The 19,243-nt window shown below is 36.2% G+C and overlaps 2 protein-coding genes across 2 annotated transcripts in view; one reads left to right on the top strand and one right to left on the bottom strand.

The window, feature by feature from the left end:
- The window catches only part of pasi2 (Protein), a 98,514-nt gene that overhangs the window by 75,110 nt on the left and 4,161 nt on the right, over positions 1-19,243 (bottom strand). The gene's annotated exons all lie outside the window — the stretch shown is intronic.
- Positions 9,897-19,243, top strand: part of sff (sugar-free frosting) — an 87,341-nt gene continuing 77,994 nt past the window's right edge. Inside the window, exon 1 of the mRNA XM_069835145.1 lies at positions 9,897-10,256. Coding sequence (XP_069691246.1) covers positions 10,166-10,256 — 91 coding nt within the window. The 5' untranslated portion in view covers positions 9,897-10,165. The remainder of the gene's footprint in view (positions 10,257-19,243) is intronic.

Here is a 19,243-nt window from a genome sequence, read left to right as displayed (position 1 = left end):
TTCAGAATATTGTTCACTTAACAAACCGATAACTACATTACCAACAAGTCTACCTTCTTTGTCGGGAGTCTCATCAATGGAAACCCAAATTGAACTATCTTTAATTTCATCTCTTATCTTCTGTATTGTCTCATCGTAGATGGATGGAGCATACGTCTTCCTAAGTGTTGACTCATCCGGGATTGTATGTTGAGTATATTTTTCAAGGAATTCCCTGAAGACCTTATTCTTTAGTTTGTAGAGAGGAATATCAGCAGAGATGAGAGAACGGCACAGGTCGATGTTAAACTCAGATCTTACATTCGATGTTGTTGGTTGTGTTAAAAACAATTGTCTCTGCTTGGAATTTAGTTGTTTGTTGGCCTGATGTTTACTAGTTGTAATGTGTTGTTGCACCAGGAACTTTTGTGTAGATGATACTGCACACTGACACAAATTACAAAATAATATTTTATTGTCAGTTGATAAACCATCTTCTTTAAATTCTGAAATGTAACTTGTTAGTTTTGATTTTAAATTGACTGAATGACGTACTTTTGGCATATTTACCGTCTTTATAGTATGATTTACAAAACTGAACCTATGTGTACTCTGACTGGCATTTAACTGTTGAGCTGCACAACTGAAGTCTGTTAAAAATTTTAAATTAAATTAATACAGTTTTGTAACTTACTTTCCCATTGTTGATAGGACTGCTAATTTTCAAATAACTCTGATGTTAAAGGGATTACTGAACATGTGTTTAAATCTCTATTGTTGAAATGCATTTTTAAAAGTTAATGGAATTTTGTTTTGTTTTATTGTTAAACCTAATATAATATGGACTGTTTTATATGAAATATGGAAAATATATGGAAATTAACGAAAATATGTACTAAACTCTAAAATATGGAAAAATATGGAAAATAAAAGTAGGATTTTTCAACCCTACACATTGTGAAACATAAAGATAATGCAAAATATAAATTATATTAGCTTTATAAGTAAATATGTATTTACATATAAATCCTTTCCCTGGTCATTACAAATGATATTTTTAAAGAAAGCAGTCCGTTTTTCTCTGAATTCCTTTACTGTATTTACAAGCCGAGATGTAAAATTCAATCTAGTTGGTGCTACTTTTGGGAGTTTCTTGTTCATAAATTCCTTGAGTTTTCTGATCTTTTAGGAGATGATGAGAAAAATGCAGCTAAACCCGACAGTGTTTTGAAAAAAAATGCGGCATTCTGGAATGGATGAAGTAGTTTGTTGCAAAACTAAATTGAGAACATGGCTGTAACAATGGACAAATAGTGCTTGAGGATACTTTCCTTGAACTTTTGTTTTTAAGCCATTAATATTTCCCGCCATAACTGAAGCACCATCGTATGTCTGTGCAATTAACTTATTGCCGACATTGTATTCTGCTATAACACCTTCCACATGCTGAAACAAAGCAGCAGCAGCAGTTTTGTCCGAACTGACATTTGTGAATCCTATAAACCGTTCTTGAACATTGGCAGTACTGTCAACGTATCTTAAAACAGTGGACAATTGACTCCGATTAGAGCAGTCACTTGTTTCATCAACAACAATGGCCACAAAAGGTGCTTCTTCTATTTCAGATTTTATGTTCTTTATCGTAACCCCACTTATAGCAAATATTAAGTCATTCTGAATTGCGGGAGAAGTACCACGGAATACTATTGAACTCTCAAGATGATTGGCCAGTAAATGGACAAATTCACTTAAGGAACTTAAATATTCAATATAATTTCCTCTATTGTCTGATTCCACACTCTCATTATGACCCCGAAAAGCCAATTCTTGTTTTCCTAGAAAGCAGACTGCGTTAATAAGACGCAGTAAAATCTCCCGATTTTTTTTCACAAGAGCATTGTGTTGGTTGATGTGTAGAGCTTTTTGCTTATCTAGCTGTAAATCAATTCTTGTCTTCCCAAAGTTTGCAAAGTTCATGCTACTATAAATATGAGCTTTTGATTTGTCGTGTTTTAGGACTGCCGTTCGAAGGGAGTTCATATTAGAAAACCCCTCTTTTGACCACACATTAGTTTCGCGGCTAAATAACAAACATGGCCAGCAAAATAGTTCAGACAGTTTAGAACTACCACACAACCAATTCCACTTACCATATGAAGTGAAATGGCGTGTGTACTCACGCTGTTTTTCTTTTACGTCCATGGACAAATTTAACTCAGGAGTTGGTCTTTCCATTTTCACAATTTCAACTTTCTCGTTGTATGTACGACGGTTAAAAGGCACTTTTAATAAACCTTCTATTACACAGTCATTTTCACCACAAACCTCTCCAGAAACTTGTTCTGCCATATTTTTCACAATATCACTTAATTGGGAAATTAAAAACTTAATAATTCACAATTAATATAACTCTCAGACACTCGAACAAATCACAGATTTAAAATACTGCACTGCAAGAACACAATCACATTAATGAGCTAGCGTACTAAGCATATTGTTGCTTCGCGCCTTCCAAGAAACCGATCACGAGAGCGGCAACTCACCCGCCTACAGTGCACGATGGAAACAGGAGGGAGCGGGGGGACGGGGAGTTGTGCGACGTGAGCGGAACGGTCACAGGCTACCCCTCGTAGCAGCGGTTTCTCCAGTGATGCCGCCTTGACAACTTGTTTCTTTTCGAGACCAGAGAGCGCATATAAATCTAACAATTATTTTGTAATTTCCTTGGGCTACCGCCGGTAGCCCCGGTAGTCCGCAAAATACGCCCCTGAAATGTAGCAAGTTTGGCGCATCCCAAGGTCGTGTCGCAACTCGAATGGGTCCGGGTCCATTTTTTCTGCGACATTTACTGCTGTTGGGTGGCCACACGTAGCGACATGGGTGGCTACACGTGCAGCTACATTTGTAGCAACTTTCTACGACAAATGTAGCTGGAATTATAGACCGCATTGAGTTAAATGGAAGCGGCCACACGGAGCAGTAAGTGTAGCAAGTTTGGCGCCGTCTGACATGTTAGGTCTATTCGTGACCAATAATTTTCCACCTTAAACAAATTAACATTGTTGTTAGTTACTGGGAATTTCTTATTATGAAATCCATATTTTTTAAACTTTAAATTTATATTAATATTTATTTCCGTTTTATTAATTCCCAGAGGAGACTCAGTGAGTCAAAGAATATACATGTCAAAAGACTTTTATCTACTAACTGACAATAAATAAAGAATAAATATCATGCGAAAGAAAACAAAAAAAAAATTGTAATAAAAGTACAAACAACCGTGTAAAATGAATGTTTATGCTTAAATTTTTTAGGAATGTGATAGAAAGCGAAAATCAAATGTCATGTAAAGGACACATATTAAGACTTTAAAAAGAGCGAAATAACAAATCAAAGTTATTCATTTTACAGTAGAGAATTACAATAATTTAGCGCAATGTAAATTTACAAATGCGTATAGATAGACGCGTAAGCTAATTTTAAATACTATTTTCTTAATCTTACTCCTATTTTTTGTTACTTCACCAGAAGGAAAATTAAATATCGCCACTAAGTTCCTTTCTAGTAATTGAATTTGCAGCCAGGCATACAACACCTTGGCATTTTATTCACGCCTAATGTATTTAAAAATAAAATAAGTGACATTGATGAGTGCAGTGAAATTTGTCTCTCGAATTAGTTATAAGATATCGCAATTTGTACCATCCCGCTTATCTTTTAGCGTTAATTTTTTTTTTGTTGGTAAAAAAAACTTTATGAGACATGAAACTGTAACATACACTAAGATTCACCTTTCAGTTTCCCCCTCCCCCGAAATGTAATAATAATCTGAGAAACGTGATCTATCATGTTTAAGAGAACGTAAACTCTGTTTTCTATTGGATTAGATGTAGGCCTACAATGGGAGAAAGGCATTCTCGAATTTGAAGGAAAATCCGTTTTTTTAATGGTTGAAATTCTCAGTATGTATATGTAATCATAACAGAATTAACTTGTGTTTATGAGGGAGTGAAGTAGAGAGGGAGATTGACTTTTAGATGGGAAATTATTATCATGACAGATTTATAACAATACGATGCCCATATATATAACAAATTTTGTTACTAACAATACGGTGCCAATAAATATTGCTTCGCTTATGTATAGTCCAGGCTAAGTTCCCTATTTTTTAACTCTCTTCAAAATATCTTTCTTTAAAAAGTACATACATTTTTCTTCTTTCAATTTCGACCTAAAGAATTCTTCAATAATAAAATGTATACAAAAGCGTTCTAGCAAACCGTTCACAGCAATTTGTTTGGTAAAAAAAACCGTACAATTCTTTTGCAGGACAGACCTCACAAATCAGTATTGTTTATAAATATTATTGTGTTATAAAGACATTTCCACTTTGAGTTGTATTTTGGGATATAAGGGTCAAGTTTAAATTGCCGCAACGTCCAATAAGAATTCTGCAAAACCAAGAAAAAGAGAACTTTTATGATAGATGTGTTTACTTAGACTCTTTTCAAAATACCGTTCTTTGAGAGTACACATTTTTTTTCTTTCATTTTCGACCAAAGGTTTCCTTCAATCATAATAAAATCTATACAATAGCGTACCAGTAAACCCTTCACAGCGACTTCATTTGGTAAAAAAAAAAAAAAAAAAAAAAGATACAATTCTTTTACAAGACATCTCTCAAATATGTTACAAACAGATTGCCTCTTTGAGTTGTGTTTTGGGTCATGTTTGAAACTCCTTTTTACTTGGAGATGCTTCAGAAATTCATGTATTGGAAAGGGAAGAGCATGTCTAATCTGTCGTACAATCCCAATGACCCTTCTACAGAACAACGAGAAATTAGGTCTTCATACAGCCTTTCAGCAAACCCTTCACCCACACAGTACTTCCGATTGTTACTGACGAACAATAATGCCTGTTGTAAAATCGACACAGGAATAAAAGTTAACTTTACGGCACTGCTATAAATTTTCTTCTCATGCGCATTACAATTGTGTGTGACCGTAATAATGTACACTAACAAAACACACAAAGTGACTTTGGCTTCATACTCCATCTCGGAAGAAATCTTCCACTACACTAGGGCTGAGTGCTGCAAAACGCAAAAGAACTAGCTACAAATGTCGCTACGTGTGGCATGTCATGTGGCCACACGTAGCGACATTTAACGCAGAAACTGGCAGTAATTGTAGCGCCCGTGTGGCCACCCATTTTGCGACAATTACGGCAGCTTCATTTGTAGCAGAAAACCTGCGACAAATGTAGCTCGTGTGGCCGTACCCTAAGCTGATGTGGGTGCAGATGGCTAGAAGGTCATTGAAATAAGACACTGCTACATCAAAGGTACGGACGCAGAGTGTCCATATTTATAATATCCTATACGCTGCGGAGCTGGGGCAGAGTGGCCAACCTGCCAGCGTTGGATTCATGAATGCCACAGAGGCCATTTGTCGGACTTGGAAAATTGGGTCGCATAATAGGTTAAAGCATGCTTAAGTGTACGGATTCATCCCGAATCCAGCTCTCATAAAGCCTGTTATTTTTATAGATATTGAAATTACCGTACGAGTCCAAAGGTTGAAGAAAATACTGGAGAACACAGAACTAAAGCAGTTTTGTGTGGCGGCGGATATGTTAGCAAGAAAGATAAATTAAGCGGACTGCGACATCCCTATCCACATTTTGCCAAATCTAAACTATTGTTCAGTGACTTCTATCAATGTAGATCGCTCGGTTTTTAATCTACAAATGAATACTGAATGACAAAAGTTTTGACAACTTTCCGGTTCCCTGTGATATCTCAGTAAATCTCCAATATCATCTCATCTCATCTCATTTCATCGCGAGTGTAGTGTAGACCAACCTCCTATGGCGCATCCTGGGCAATGACTGTCAATAAATTGGTCTACACAATTATGGGTGAATGACAAACAATCATGTACCCGCCATTAGTTGAAAAAAACTGACAACTTAGAAAAAGTTTTAATCATCTACGTGAAGCAAATAAGGAAAGGAAAGTTTAGTGACATCACATTTCTCTAATTATCACAGACTTATTGAAAATTTTGTTGGTGCTGCTGTTTATTTTATTATTATTATTATTATTATTATTATTATTATTATTATTATTTTAACTTCTGATATATCTGAGAATAAAAATTGAGCTAAAAAGGGGGAAAAAATATAAAACGAAGAAAGGATGAGTTTGTAGTCTGAGTGTGCATTGTCATTCCAATTGAAGAAAAATCCTGTCCTCTTATTGTTTTTCTTATAGTGTGAGTTACATTATGTTCGTATTTATTCTGAAAATGCTTATAGGCCTACCCGTAAAAATATACTATTCGTTTTAAGTGCCTAGGCTAGTTTAGACGAGAGTCTAAAGGCAGCAGTCTATTGATGCCTAACGCATTTGATGATTTTCTAACAAATGTGGTTATAGATAGCTTTCTGTTCAGTTTTATGAACTTACACAAGGATTGATTAAAATTTAGCGAAGAAAGTTTATCAGTTTCTATGAATTATGTAAGATTATTGAACTTTCCGTGAAAAGACGGAGAAATTAACGAAGTTTCCATACTAGTTGTTTGTAACAGTTCAACTTATATGAATTCGAAATGCTGTTAGGCGTTAAACATCGGTGAATTAACATCAACAATAATTAATCTGGTTAATCGAATTAGCTAATATTTAAAGAAAAGGTAATTGGCCGTGTCGGCATGTCAGTTATTGGAATAATATCGAATTATTATTATTATTATTATTATTATTATTATTATTATTATTATTATTATTATTATTATTATTATCCACACCTGTGGAGTAATGGTTAGCGCGTCTGGCCGCGAAACCAGGTGGCCCTGATTCAAATCCCGGTCGGGGCAAGGTACCTGGTTGAGGTTTTTTCCGGGGTTTTCCCTCAACCCAATATCAGCAAATGCTGGGTAAATATCGGTGCTGGACCCCGGACTCAATTCATCGGCATTATCACCTTCATCTCATTCAGACGCAAAACAACCTGAGATGTTGATACAGTGTCGTAAAATAACCTACTAAAATTATTATTATTATTATTATTATTATTATTATTATTATTATTATTATTATTATTATTATTATTATTCAGCAGAACATCACCACTTCGCAGCATCATATTGTATTTTGGTCCAGGAATGAAATTGGAATGGAATTTTCGGTTGATCCAGCACTGCGACCTTTGACGATCTATTGCGCTAACCCTCAAACTAGGCGCATTCCCAAATCCACACCGGCTGACTACACTAAGGTTCGCTGTGTAGCCAGGTTTCGAGCAAGCCACTTTAAGAAGAAGCCACCTTACTCGTCTTTAGTCCAGTCCCCTCCGTGCATCATCAGCCGGTGTTCGGGGAATGTTGGAATGGAGAAATGGTGACGGAATGATGTAGATGGCTAATATGGAAGAAACGGAAGTACCCTGAGAAAAATCCCAACTGCGTCCTTGTCCGCCACAAGTGTCACTATGGATTTTTCAATCAAAAATCCTAAGCCTGACCGGGACTCAGACCCGGACGCCTGCGTGACAGATTGAAGGTTTGACCACTCAGCCACCCAAATGGTATTTTGGTCCAGGAAAAATACTCGTCTTTTACTCACTCACCACTGCCACTTGGTAGCAACGCTGTATTGCATTTTACATCGACTAAGATAGGTAGCGTAAAACCGGTTTCGCAAACCAGCTATAACAGCTGGGGGGATCATTGTGCTAACCACACGATACCTCCATTCTGGTTGGATGATCGTCCATCTCTGCTTCGGCATGTGGACGTGAGGCCAGGAGCCGCTGGTCGATTTTGGCCCTTCATGGGCTGTAGCACCACGGATTTGTAACAATATGGTATTGCTACAAAGTACGAGGCGCGTCCATAAAGTAACTTTCCCATTCGTCCCACAGCTAGCAAACCATATGTTGCGCGAAGTGACTGCGTGTACGTGATAGAGTAATGTCCTGGCATGACGCATGCGTTTGCGGAACTTCCCGAGTGCTCTCAGTAGCTTCCTTGCATTGGTTGAAGATGGACGCTCCTATTCCAGCTCCCGCCGCGTGTGAAGTGCGATCAGTGATAAAGTTTTTGAATGCACAGGGCATAGCGCCGATTGAAATTTATCGTCAGCTGTGCCAGGTCTATGGGCCTAACATTATGAGCAAGCAGATGGCGCGTTGCTGCTGTAGACAATTTTCAGCAGGACGCCAAAATGTGCATGATGAGGAGCGCAGTGGGAGGCCAACCATCATCACAGACGACCTTGTGGAGCAACGCAACTTAGTATACCATATAAGGTCTTTGGTTCCGGTTTTAACGAGACGTTAGAAAGCTTACCAGCTGTTAATTTAATTGGAAGTTTGATGAGCGAAATTTGACAACCGAAGAAGTGGCCAATTATCTATTTTACTATAACAGCAGCTTAATTTGTACATCTCTGAGATCTGGACTGTAAAAAAATCTAAGAAATGAGGTTTTTGGAAACATGGCAGATACACATTATTTCTAGATAAAGAAAGAAATAAAGATATCGATAAGGAGCTAGTCATTTTTAAACGAACAGATGCAATAATGGAATGCAGAAGCAAATGGAAAATAGGCGCTAAAAAAAGATTGAAGATAATATTTCGAAATTATTAATCAAACAGAGATCTGTCAAAAAAGAAATTCTGGAGTGCTAAGGAAAATAGTTCTTGAATTGTTTTAACTGTTAAAATTTCACGAGAGTCGCAACAGGTACAGATCTAAAAGGTTTAGCATTCGTAAATGAAGAAGAAGATGATGATGGATGATGATGATGACGTCGCTATAACCCTCGCAGTTCCCGGAAAGCAGAAAAGAGCCTGTGTTTTATAAACCCTTTACTTTTCACATTTCTTAATTTGAATTTCTCTCTCTCTCTCTTTCTTTCTCTCTCTCTCAGGCTTGCACTGCAGCCTGATGCTTAATGTGCTTACCACTCCTATTCTCTGAATAGCACGCCGCACCGTGAACTTAACTCGGGCTATGGTATAGATGATGATGATTTGTGAATTAATTATGGCGAAATGAGTCAGTTCCAACACTAAAAGTTACCCAGCAATTCTGCTTCAATTGGTTGAGGAGAAACCCCGGAAAAGAACCAAACCAGATAACTTGTCCCAACCAGGATTTGAACCCGGGACCGCTCGTTTCACTGTCAGACGCGCTGATCATTATTCCACAGCGGTGGACTTCCAAATGCCTCCCTCTTTTTTGTATTCCAAAACTGATATTACCTACATGATATAAGGAAGAAGCAATTCGCATGTATGCCTGTTTACTTTAAGTGACTCAAAGCTACAAAGAGTTCCCAAAATGTTTCAACACGTTATTGGATGATGAGTTGAAGACCCTTGATCTAGTCATGGCTCTCTTTGTTGGCAGCTTCTCACAAAAGAGACCGGGATTCGATCTTAGTGACAAACATTAGACCACTGATCTACTATCATTACATTAATTATCTTACGGCCTTTGATTAGCCTCTGAGATTTGAAAGAGTTGTTAAATAAACATTACATACTATCGTCCTTGAAGACGAACTCTGATCTGAGAAACCGCATTCCCGCGGTGCTGTCAGCGACAGAGGGGACTTCCCGCCGAGCGTCATTATATGCTTCCACCCCCACCATCTTAGAGGGTCGAGCTTTTCGGAACAGACTGTGGCTTATGGAATATTGGTATTCCGGCAACTGGAGTTTGGAGGGGCTGGCTAGTCTGTAGGCGCAGAATCGCGCAGAATTTGCCCAAACCTCCCTCTCCTTCCCCTCAGTGTTCCTCTCTCTTTCGCTCCCTGTCCTTGTCGCACCCCCGATTTTTTCCACCCCTCAGACTACTCGCTCACTCTGTGCCGCGACCCTACTGCGTTTGCCCGGCAATAAGTGACAAGGAAGGAAGAAGCCGGTCGGTCAGGCAGGGGTCGGAACGAAAAGGGGGCATGAAAATGATTTCAACATGGCGACGACCAATTGTTCATCGACATTCCGAACGCTAATGGTGATGAACAGAGAACGAATATGACGGACGCGTTAGGACTTAAATATAATTTCATAATATTTTTTTTGTAATGTGTGAAGTGTTGTTGTGGCGAAGGATGGAGGGGGGTAACTAAGGAAAAGCAGAAAGGGTTGTTTGTGTGTGAGTGAGCCATGCAGAAGGAACATAATCCCACAGTGGCCGAGCACCAGCAGTATGTTGGGCCCTTCAGGCTCGAGAAAACCCTTGGGAAAGGGCAGACAGGTAAAATAAGATCCCGTATCTCTCCCTCGACACACACGCTAACGAGGATATAACTTTCTTTTTTTTTAACGTCAGAGCCACGTCTCCATTTGTAAAACGGGGGATGAAAACTCCTTGTAGTTTAGGCTGACCCGCAATGATCTTTGATCTCTGAAAGAAGAATATACTGTAATTAAAGAGTTGCTTAAACTGTTCACATGTAGGTGTAATGAATGGAATATGGTGAGGAGCATAGCTCACAAACATACGATGAGAATTATATTTGTCATTAGGAGACTAGGTTTCGTTTCCAATGAGGAATATTGATAAAAGTACTGTAATGCCTTCAGACGTTTATTGCTGTCAAATAAAAATTGACCGATGCAATTGTTCTTAACTTAGAAATTTGTACAGTTTTAATTTTGAGCATCCAACGAATTCGTTCAATGGCCATATAATTTCAAATAATTAATATGTATTACCTAGTTATATAAAAATAATTGTTCAATAAACATACATAGCGAAATTATTAAAATATTTTGTTTTGTTTATTATAAAGACATAAGTGTTTGTTATTGCCAAAATTAATTTTATTTCTCAGTAATATTTATAATTATTCCCAGTAGAGTCTGCAACTAATCTAAATTTTTACTGAAAATCTGGTGTTAATTCTGTGGTTCCAAGGCAAAAGGTAATATGTCAATTTTTGGCGAAAATGAGATTCTGCGACGTGTTGTGCATCCTGATCGCATCTTTATTGTAGCCTACCATATATCTCTATTATTCTTCTTTCTAACCCGTTGTTAAGAAATATGATCTCAGTGATTTTATACGGTTGTTCAAACTTCAAATGCTCGCTCCTGAAAAACTGTAATAAATGACATCGCATTTTGCTTTGGAGCCACAGAATTCTGAACCACAGTAAAAGTGTAAAATTGGGTGTTTCTGCTTCAAATAACATAACACATACCGAAGTAATATACAAATATTTACCACGTTCTTCAAATTGGACAAATAATATTTACATATTTCACATAAGCATCGTAGATGTGGAACACGAAGCTCTTTAATTAACATGAAATAAGGCTACTGTACATCATGTTCGGCTGATTTAATTCCGGTACGAATGTATCTAGAAGTTCATGTATTGACCATTCTATCGTGTTCGATTTAAAAAAAAAAAAAGGTTAATTTCATGGCAATAAATGAATATAAGTAGAACAATCGCTAACTTGAAGTTACTTTATATTTATTAATAATGAATACCGTAGTCTGGGTGCGAATTAACGGGGGAGATGGGGGGAGATTTCCCCCCTGTTGGTAAGTTACCCCCCTCTCATAAATTCATATTAACATCCCTGCCAGGGATAACTTCTATCCTTCCCTCACAAAATATAATTGTTTTAATACTAGTAGGCCTATATGTACTTTATAAAGTACAAAGTAAGCAAAGAAAATAATATTGATGTATTATCATCACCGGCAAGCTGACAACAATCAATAACTTAAGAATTACACATCTTATCTTAATCCTGCTCACGAATATAATTATTATTATGGTCAAGATGCAAGACAAGTAACTCAGTGCGACCAAGCATTGAGCCATATCGAATGAGGATAATAATAATTTTATGTATGGTATTCTCTATCTAGGATTCTATCCCCCCCCCCTCCCATCAGAAATCTTAATTCGCACCCTGACCATAGTTAAATTATTGTTATTACATTTCTGAACATTTTCCCTCATTTTCTTCCTCCTTTTCCTTCATTCCTTCTGCAGCGTTTGAGGAAACCTTTCAAAAACGATATTTTTGTAGGCTACATATTTTCCCGAACAAGAAATGTTATGCATACCGGTAATTAAATTACTATCTGCAATATTGCTAAACATTACTTTATGTTGGATCTTTATTATCAATAAGATTGACATAATCACATAAGGTATTTTATGACCAAATCGATTGTGTTTAGGTAAAGGGTAAAGGGGGTTAAGTCATAAAAATAAATTTTGAGATAAATGAAAATCGAACTTCGAACCCTTACTGCAAATCAGAGAATATCTTTTACAAAAATTAAAACACACCTAATTATAGTATAACTTTGGTTTTTTCACACAAAACATGAAATTGACAAGTAATTTGAGATTGGATAGGCTATATTTTTAAGCGAAAACCTATAAAAACTACTGATTTAACTCTTTTCCTCCCCAGTAAAACTGATGACTTATATCCATTTGTACCTTTAAATAATTATTTCTAGTGAAATAATGTAGGTGTAGGAGAATGAAATAACTATATTGTGACATGTATTGATGACCTTTAATTCATTAATTTTAAAAATAAGAAAAAATGGACTTCTCTACACAAGATAGAATAAGTAACTGAGATAAAAACTAATAACATACCAGTGCTAATAATAATGTTAAGCTTGTTAAATAAACAAATGTTGTGACTTCACTATGTTAAATAATGAAACTGTTATGGTACTTTACCTAGTGATTAGTTTTGGCGGGACTTTACGTTATTTCAAACTTCTAGTCAGCTTTCGTGTTTTCTTCCAGTTTCTTTTTCTTGATGTCTTGGTGGGAAAGTGTGTGGGCAGAGGTGGGGATGTCTTTGCAATTGTTAATGTTGTGTCTAACCACATACTCCCCCAACATGATACCAAGAAATAAGGAACTGGAAGAAAGCCTAAGTCCTCACTAGAAGTTTGAAAATTGTGTAAAGTTCTGCCGAAACTAATCACTAGTTTAAGTACCATATTAGTTTCATTATTTAGCACAGTGAAGTTATTAAGTTGTTCATTTGACATTATCATTAATAATATATAAGTGTTAAAAGTGTGTAACCAAGAATGAAAACCAAGAGTCTACTCTTAATGTTACATTTATTTATATATATTTGCTAAGTCTTGTAGACATGATCTTTCTCCTTTTAATTTTGATCACTTTCTTTCTTATCACTATTTTCAATAGTTTTTGGAAAAAAAACCAGGAGTTACGTTAGAAATTACTCACATCCGCGAGTTGTATAGGGCTTGAACTATAGGTATACTCCTAATTATAATAGTGCATAACTTAAAATAATCTCCCACTTTGTCTCTCTCGTACAGAAACACATGCATACATCAATAAAACTATGTAACAGTGCTAATAGAAACTTTTTTATATGAAACTTACCTTCCTGAAGATATCATATAGAATGTAAACTCTAATTATTATTTTATTTAATTTCGTCTTTAAGTTTAACATTATACCAGGATCACTTTTCTTTTTTCTGCATTGTTATACAGTATGTTATTCATATTTCTCCAAGTGGCGGCCTGAACACCTGCAGACTTCTTACATATGAGTACAGACATTACATTGCTTCCATTCCTCAAATGAGGTATAGAAATTCTCAGACATTCGGTAATTTAAAATAAATATTATAGTCCAGATACATGATCTGAAGACATTAATTTGTCAATTTAAAGAAGTCGAAATTGCGATAGAAAATCTGAAAAAGTACAAGTCTCCAGGTATCGATCAAATTCCAGCAGAATTAATACAAGAGGGTGGGAGTGCATTATATAGCGAAATTTATAAACTTGTACTTGCTATTTGGGAAAAGGAAATTGTACCAGAACAATGGAAGGAGTCCATAATTGTACCTATTTTTAAAAAGGGGGACAAAACCAACTGTGGTAACTTTCGAGGAATATCACTTTTGTTGACGTCGTACAAAATTTTGTCCAATATTCTTTTGAGAAGATTAACTCCGTACGTAGATGAAATTATTGGGGATCATCAGTGCGGTTTTCGGCGTAATAGATCGACTATTGATCAGATTTTTTGTATTCGACAGATAATGGAGAAAAAATGGGAGTATAAGGGTACAGTACATCAGTTATTCATAGATTTCAAAAAGGCTTATGACTCGGTTAAGAGGGAAGTATTATATGATATTCTTATTGAATTTGGTATTCCCAAGAAACTAGTTTGATTAATTAAAATGTGTCTCAGTGAAACATACAGCAGAGTCCGTATAGGTCAGTTTCTATCTGATGCTTTTCCAATTCACTGCGGGCTAAAGCAGGGAGATGCACTATCACCTTTACTTTTTAACTTCGCTCTAGAATATGCCATTAGGAAAGTTCAGGATAACAGGCAGGGTTTGGAATTGAACAGGTTACATCAGCTTCTTGTCTATGCAGATGACGTGAATATGTTAGGAGAAAATACACAAACGATTAGGGAAAACACGGAAATTTTACTTGAAGCAAGTAGAGCGATCGGTTTGGAAGTAAATCCCGAAAAGACAAAGTATATGATTATGTCTCGTGACCAGAATATTGTACGAAATGGAAATATAAAAATTGGAGATTTATCCTTCGAAGAGGTGGAAAAATTCAAATATCTTGGAGCAACAGTAACAAATATAAATGACACTCGGGAGGAAATTAAACTCAGAATAAATATGGGAAATGCGTGTTATTATTCGGTTGAGAAGCTCTTATCATCCAGTCTGCTGTCGAAAAATCTGAAAGTTAGAATTTATAAAACAGTTATATTACCGGTTCTTCTGTATGGTTGTGAAACTTGGACTCTCACTCTGAGAGAGGAACATAGGTTCAGGGTGTTTGAGAATAAGGTGCTAAGGAAAATATTTGGGGCTAAGCGGGATGAAGTTACAGGAGAATGGAGAAAGTTACACAACACAGAACTGCACGCATTGTATTCTTCACCTGACATAATTAGGAACATTAAATCCAGACGTTTGAGATGGGCAGAGCATGTAGCATGTATGGGCGAATCCAGAAATGCATATAGAGTGTTAGTTGGGAGACCAGAGGGAAAAAGACCTTTAGGGAGGCCGAGACGTAGATGGGAGGATAATATTAAAATGGATTTGAGGGAGGTGGGATATGATGATAGAGACTGGATTAATCTTGCACAGGATAGGGACCGCTGGCGGGCTTATGTGAGGGCGGCAATGAACCTTCGGGTTCCTTAAAAGCCATTTGTAAGTAAGTTTTGTAAGTAAGCACAGAAACTTAATCGTAAACAAAAGCAAAAAAAGATCTTTTGAATTCAATATTTTCTAACATTAATAAAAAAAAAAGAGTTCAGACAAGTTTAGGGGGCAGTGCCCCTCCTCTGTCCCCTCCCCATAACTTCGCCTATGCTTCTCCTCATGTAAAGGAGTTTCATGAATGAGATGAGGATTTTCTGTACTCCAGTATCTATTGTTTTGCATTATAACATTGCCATTAAGTAAATCCATCCTTCATCTGTGAAAATAATTACTGTAGGATCCACAACGCCATCGGCAACACTTTGTAAAACCCAGTTACAGCCAGTATGAAAGGATAATTCCAAGCCTTTGGCATGAGACGAACTCGATAGCTCAGTGGTAGAGTGCCTGACCGGAGTACAGGAAGTCGCAGGTTCGAATCCTGCTCGAGGTTGTGAAATTTTTCTTTCATACTATGGCATGATTGTGACTATAATAGTATTTAAATTCATTAATATGTCACATCAACGGACGTATATACGTCATCCAACATCGTAAGATGAAGATTACATTGTAAAGTTTCTTCCCACCCATAAGCAGTGCTGACTAGATCAGACGCTATGGACAGTACTCTATAACAGAGTCGCCAGTATGAAAGGATAATTCCAAGCCTTTGGCGTGAAACGAACTCAATAGCTCAGTGGTAGAGCACTTGACTGGAGTACAGGAAGTCGCAGGTTCGAATCCCGCTCGAGGTTGTGAAATTTTTCTTTCATACTATGGCATGATTGTGACTATAATAGTATTTAAATTCATCAATTCACATGACTTACATTATCTCTAGTCTGTAATTCATGAGCTATTGTCACTCTGTAGGGCTTAAATTTAAGAATTTTAGTGGCTCTAAATGGTGTGGTTTTCGAAACTCCCATTTCTTGTGAGAGACAGTGGAGAGATTTTGGAGGAGAATGTTCTAACCTTTCTCCTATATCGTCGAGTTTTTCCTCAGTAAGTACACTTGGGTTTCTCTTTCCACGTTTATTCAGAACTGATCCCATTTCTCTAAACTTTTTTGTGGAACAGGAACACCAGGAAATTGCGTTGCAAAACGTCGTGGCACTGTTCCACAATTCTTCGTTATCAAGTAACACTCAACAAGATAAATCCTTTGTTGTAATTTAAACTTTTGTGGTGCTATATTAAGCTACAATCTTAAATCTTCACCTAAGATGTACGTACACCAATACAAACATTAACAGAGCTCATAGGCAACTCAACAGCAGCTATCAGTTGCAATGTGACCATATGCTGTGTTCTTGAAGGCAAGGAAAGAGAGAGAAGGTAGGGACAGAGAGAGAAAGACTGCAGCGTGCGAATGTATCAGACCCCGTTCAACGGGAATGACAAATGTTGATGCTGGGCCCACTTGCTGCCAAGTGCTGTAGAGAATGTCATAGACCACTCTACTACTACTACTACTACTACTACTACTACTAATAATAATAATAATAATAATAATAATAATAATAATAATACACCGCATATACAATGGACATTCTTTATTACTTGACTGAATTGTTAAGATCGACATTCATTGTAGATGATGCTTTGGTCATATGCTACTACTCCATCATTATTATCGTTTTCTTCTTCATCACTTTGTCTCCATCCTCCAACGAATTTATCAGCTCTTATACCATCTCTTCCATCACACCTTCGTGTTCCCACGCCCTTTTCAAAATGTGCCAAGTGTGCTCCATGATGCAATGTTTTAACTTATATTCACTACAAGATATTCAACAAATGAATATTTTCTATGCATCTTGATTACACACTTTTAACACTTCCATCATTTAAGATTTGGTGAATATATTATAGGAACAACTTTAACAGAGAAAAAGTTGTTTCTATAACGTAGGCCTATTTACTAGAACTTGAATATTTTGTCTTATTATACATGTTACAGGGGCGTATTTTGCGGGCTACCGGGGCTACCGGCGGTAGCCCAAGGAAATTACAAACGAAAAAGTTTATAATATAACATAATGTAATAATTTTGTATTATTAGTTTTACCATAGTAATTAAAATTAAAGTAATAGTTAGATATATTTTGTGTAATAATAGGGTCAGCGGTAGCCCAAACCCTTTAACCTGTATACGCCACTGACATATTATAGTGAACGTCATGAATGCATCTAAAAGTTAATATATTTTCTTGAAGATATTACAAACTAATTGATTAAATGGCGATCATACTCGTGTTAATTGTATAAGCATGAGCGGCTTACAGTTGTTTCGGTGCTTCTTCGCACCATCCTCAGAACCTACTAGGTCTCGGCGTCATCTCGAACTTCGCTGCCTGTAGGCTCTGAGGATGGTGTGAAGAAGCACCGAAACAGCTGTAAGCCGCACATGCTTACACAATTAACATGAGTAAGATCGCCATTTAATCAATTATTTATATTCAAGTGTTAAAAGTAGTGTATGAAAGATTCAACATGGATATTACAAACATTGCCAGTCAAGTTGATCACCTAATACAACTAAATAACTCTTGATAATCTTATATTTTAAATGTGTTTCTAAAAGTTAAGCTTCACCTATGAAGTTTTTGAGAGGAAATGTTTGCAAAAGAGATATTGCTGATCCCTCTGGAGAAGTAGGTACCAGAAGTCTTGTACGAGTATTAGTAGAATGAAAGGTTGTGAACTTGTTTTTGGCAAACAACAGAAAAGTGTAAAAAAAAAATTATAATATCCATTCTTATACCATGTTGTTGAGTTAGTGAAGTCAGACAAAATTTACTGCTACCTTATTTTGATTGTCCTAATTTAGAAAACACTATGTTGTGCTGAAATTTAATAGTTTTGCTTTCTTTGAAGATTATTAAAAAATGATTATTAATTTGCTACTGAAGACTACCAGTAATTGAATATTATAGGTGGTGTACTTACTCCATTACAGTATGACCAGAACGTTGTGTATAATATTCTAATATAAAATATAGCTTAACTTATATACCGGTAGGGTATTTATTGAAACAAAATATCAAATAAACAAAAAGTAAATATTTGTATAGCAAACTCGATATGAGTTGTTTTACATAGGCCTAACTTACATAGCCTACCAATATAAAGAAGTTTCAAACAGTAAGAACAATAGAGCTCAGTATCAATTAGACACATTTTACTTGTATGTACGTAAGAACTATCATAATATGTTTAATATTCGTTGGTACAGTAATTAAGGATTAGGTCTACATTTTAAATTTATTACATCAAAGATAGTAGCAGAGAAAATGCATATGTGATTGCCACCTAATACCAAAGTCCATCCCCAATGTAACCTAACAGCCAAACAGACTCTAATCTGAACTAATCCAGCTATTACTATTAATATTTAAGGCATTAAGCACTTATCGCACAGAATAGTTAATAACGCCGAAGGCAGTTTAGTGGAAGAACGATTCAAGTGACTGTCGACATATAACCTTTGGTTTTACCTTTTCATACTTTTTACAAAACCAGTACTGACATTTATTTTAATAATACAATCCATTGCAATATTATGAAAGAATCACTCTATTCACTTATTGTTTACAATTACTTACATGTTTCTTGGAAATGTTAATAATTATTCACAGTCAATGCTATACTTAGCCTATTACTGGTAATATGTTTTGTGAACATTTTCTACCTACAGCCAATCTTAAAAATTCTGAATTCAAGATGATGTCGAAAATGGGTCTTGCAAATCCGTTTGATATTGAATATCATCACCAACATGAAAATGAGTATTGTCAGGAATAGTTATTATGTATTAATTTTTGTTCTCTCTTTCATATTAGCATAAAAGAAAGAATTGTTTCGAGTTTTCTGCTGACTTTATCTCAATTTGTGAACATGTAATTATTGTAATTTAGAATTAATTATTTCATAATCTGATTTCTGTGTTCTGTACATAATTTAATTCAATGGTTTTATGATTACAGCAACAGATTCTGTCCAAAGGAA

The sequence above is a fragment of the Periplaneta americana genome, chromosome 9 (assembly GCF_040183065.1).
Source record: "Periplaneta americana isolate PAMFEO1 chromosome 9, P.americana_PAMFEO1_priV1, whole genome shotgun sequence".
Classification (NCBI taxonomy): domain Eukaryota; kingdom Metazoa; phylum Arthropoda; class Insecta; order Blattodea; family Blattidae; genus Periplaneta; species Periplaneta americana.
The sequence above is the reverse complement of the archived record's forward strand: the minus strand, read 5'-3'. Positions and strand labels throughout refer to the sequence as shown.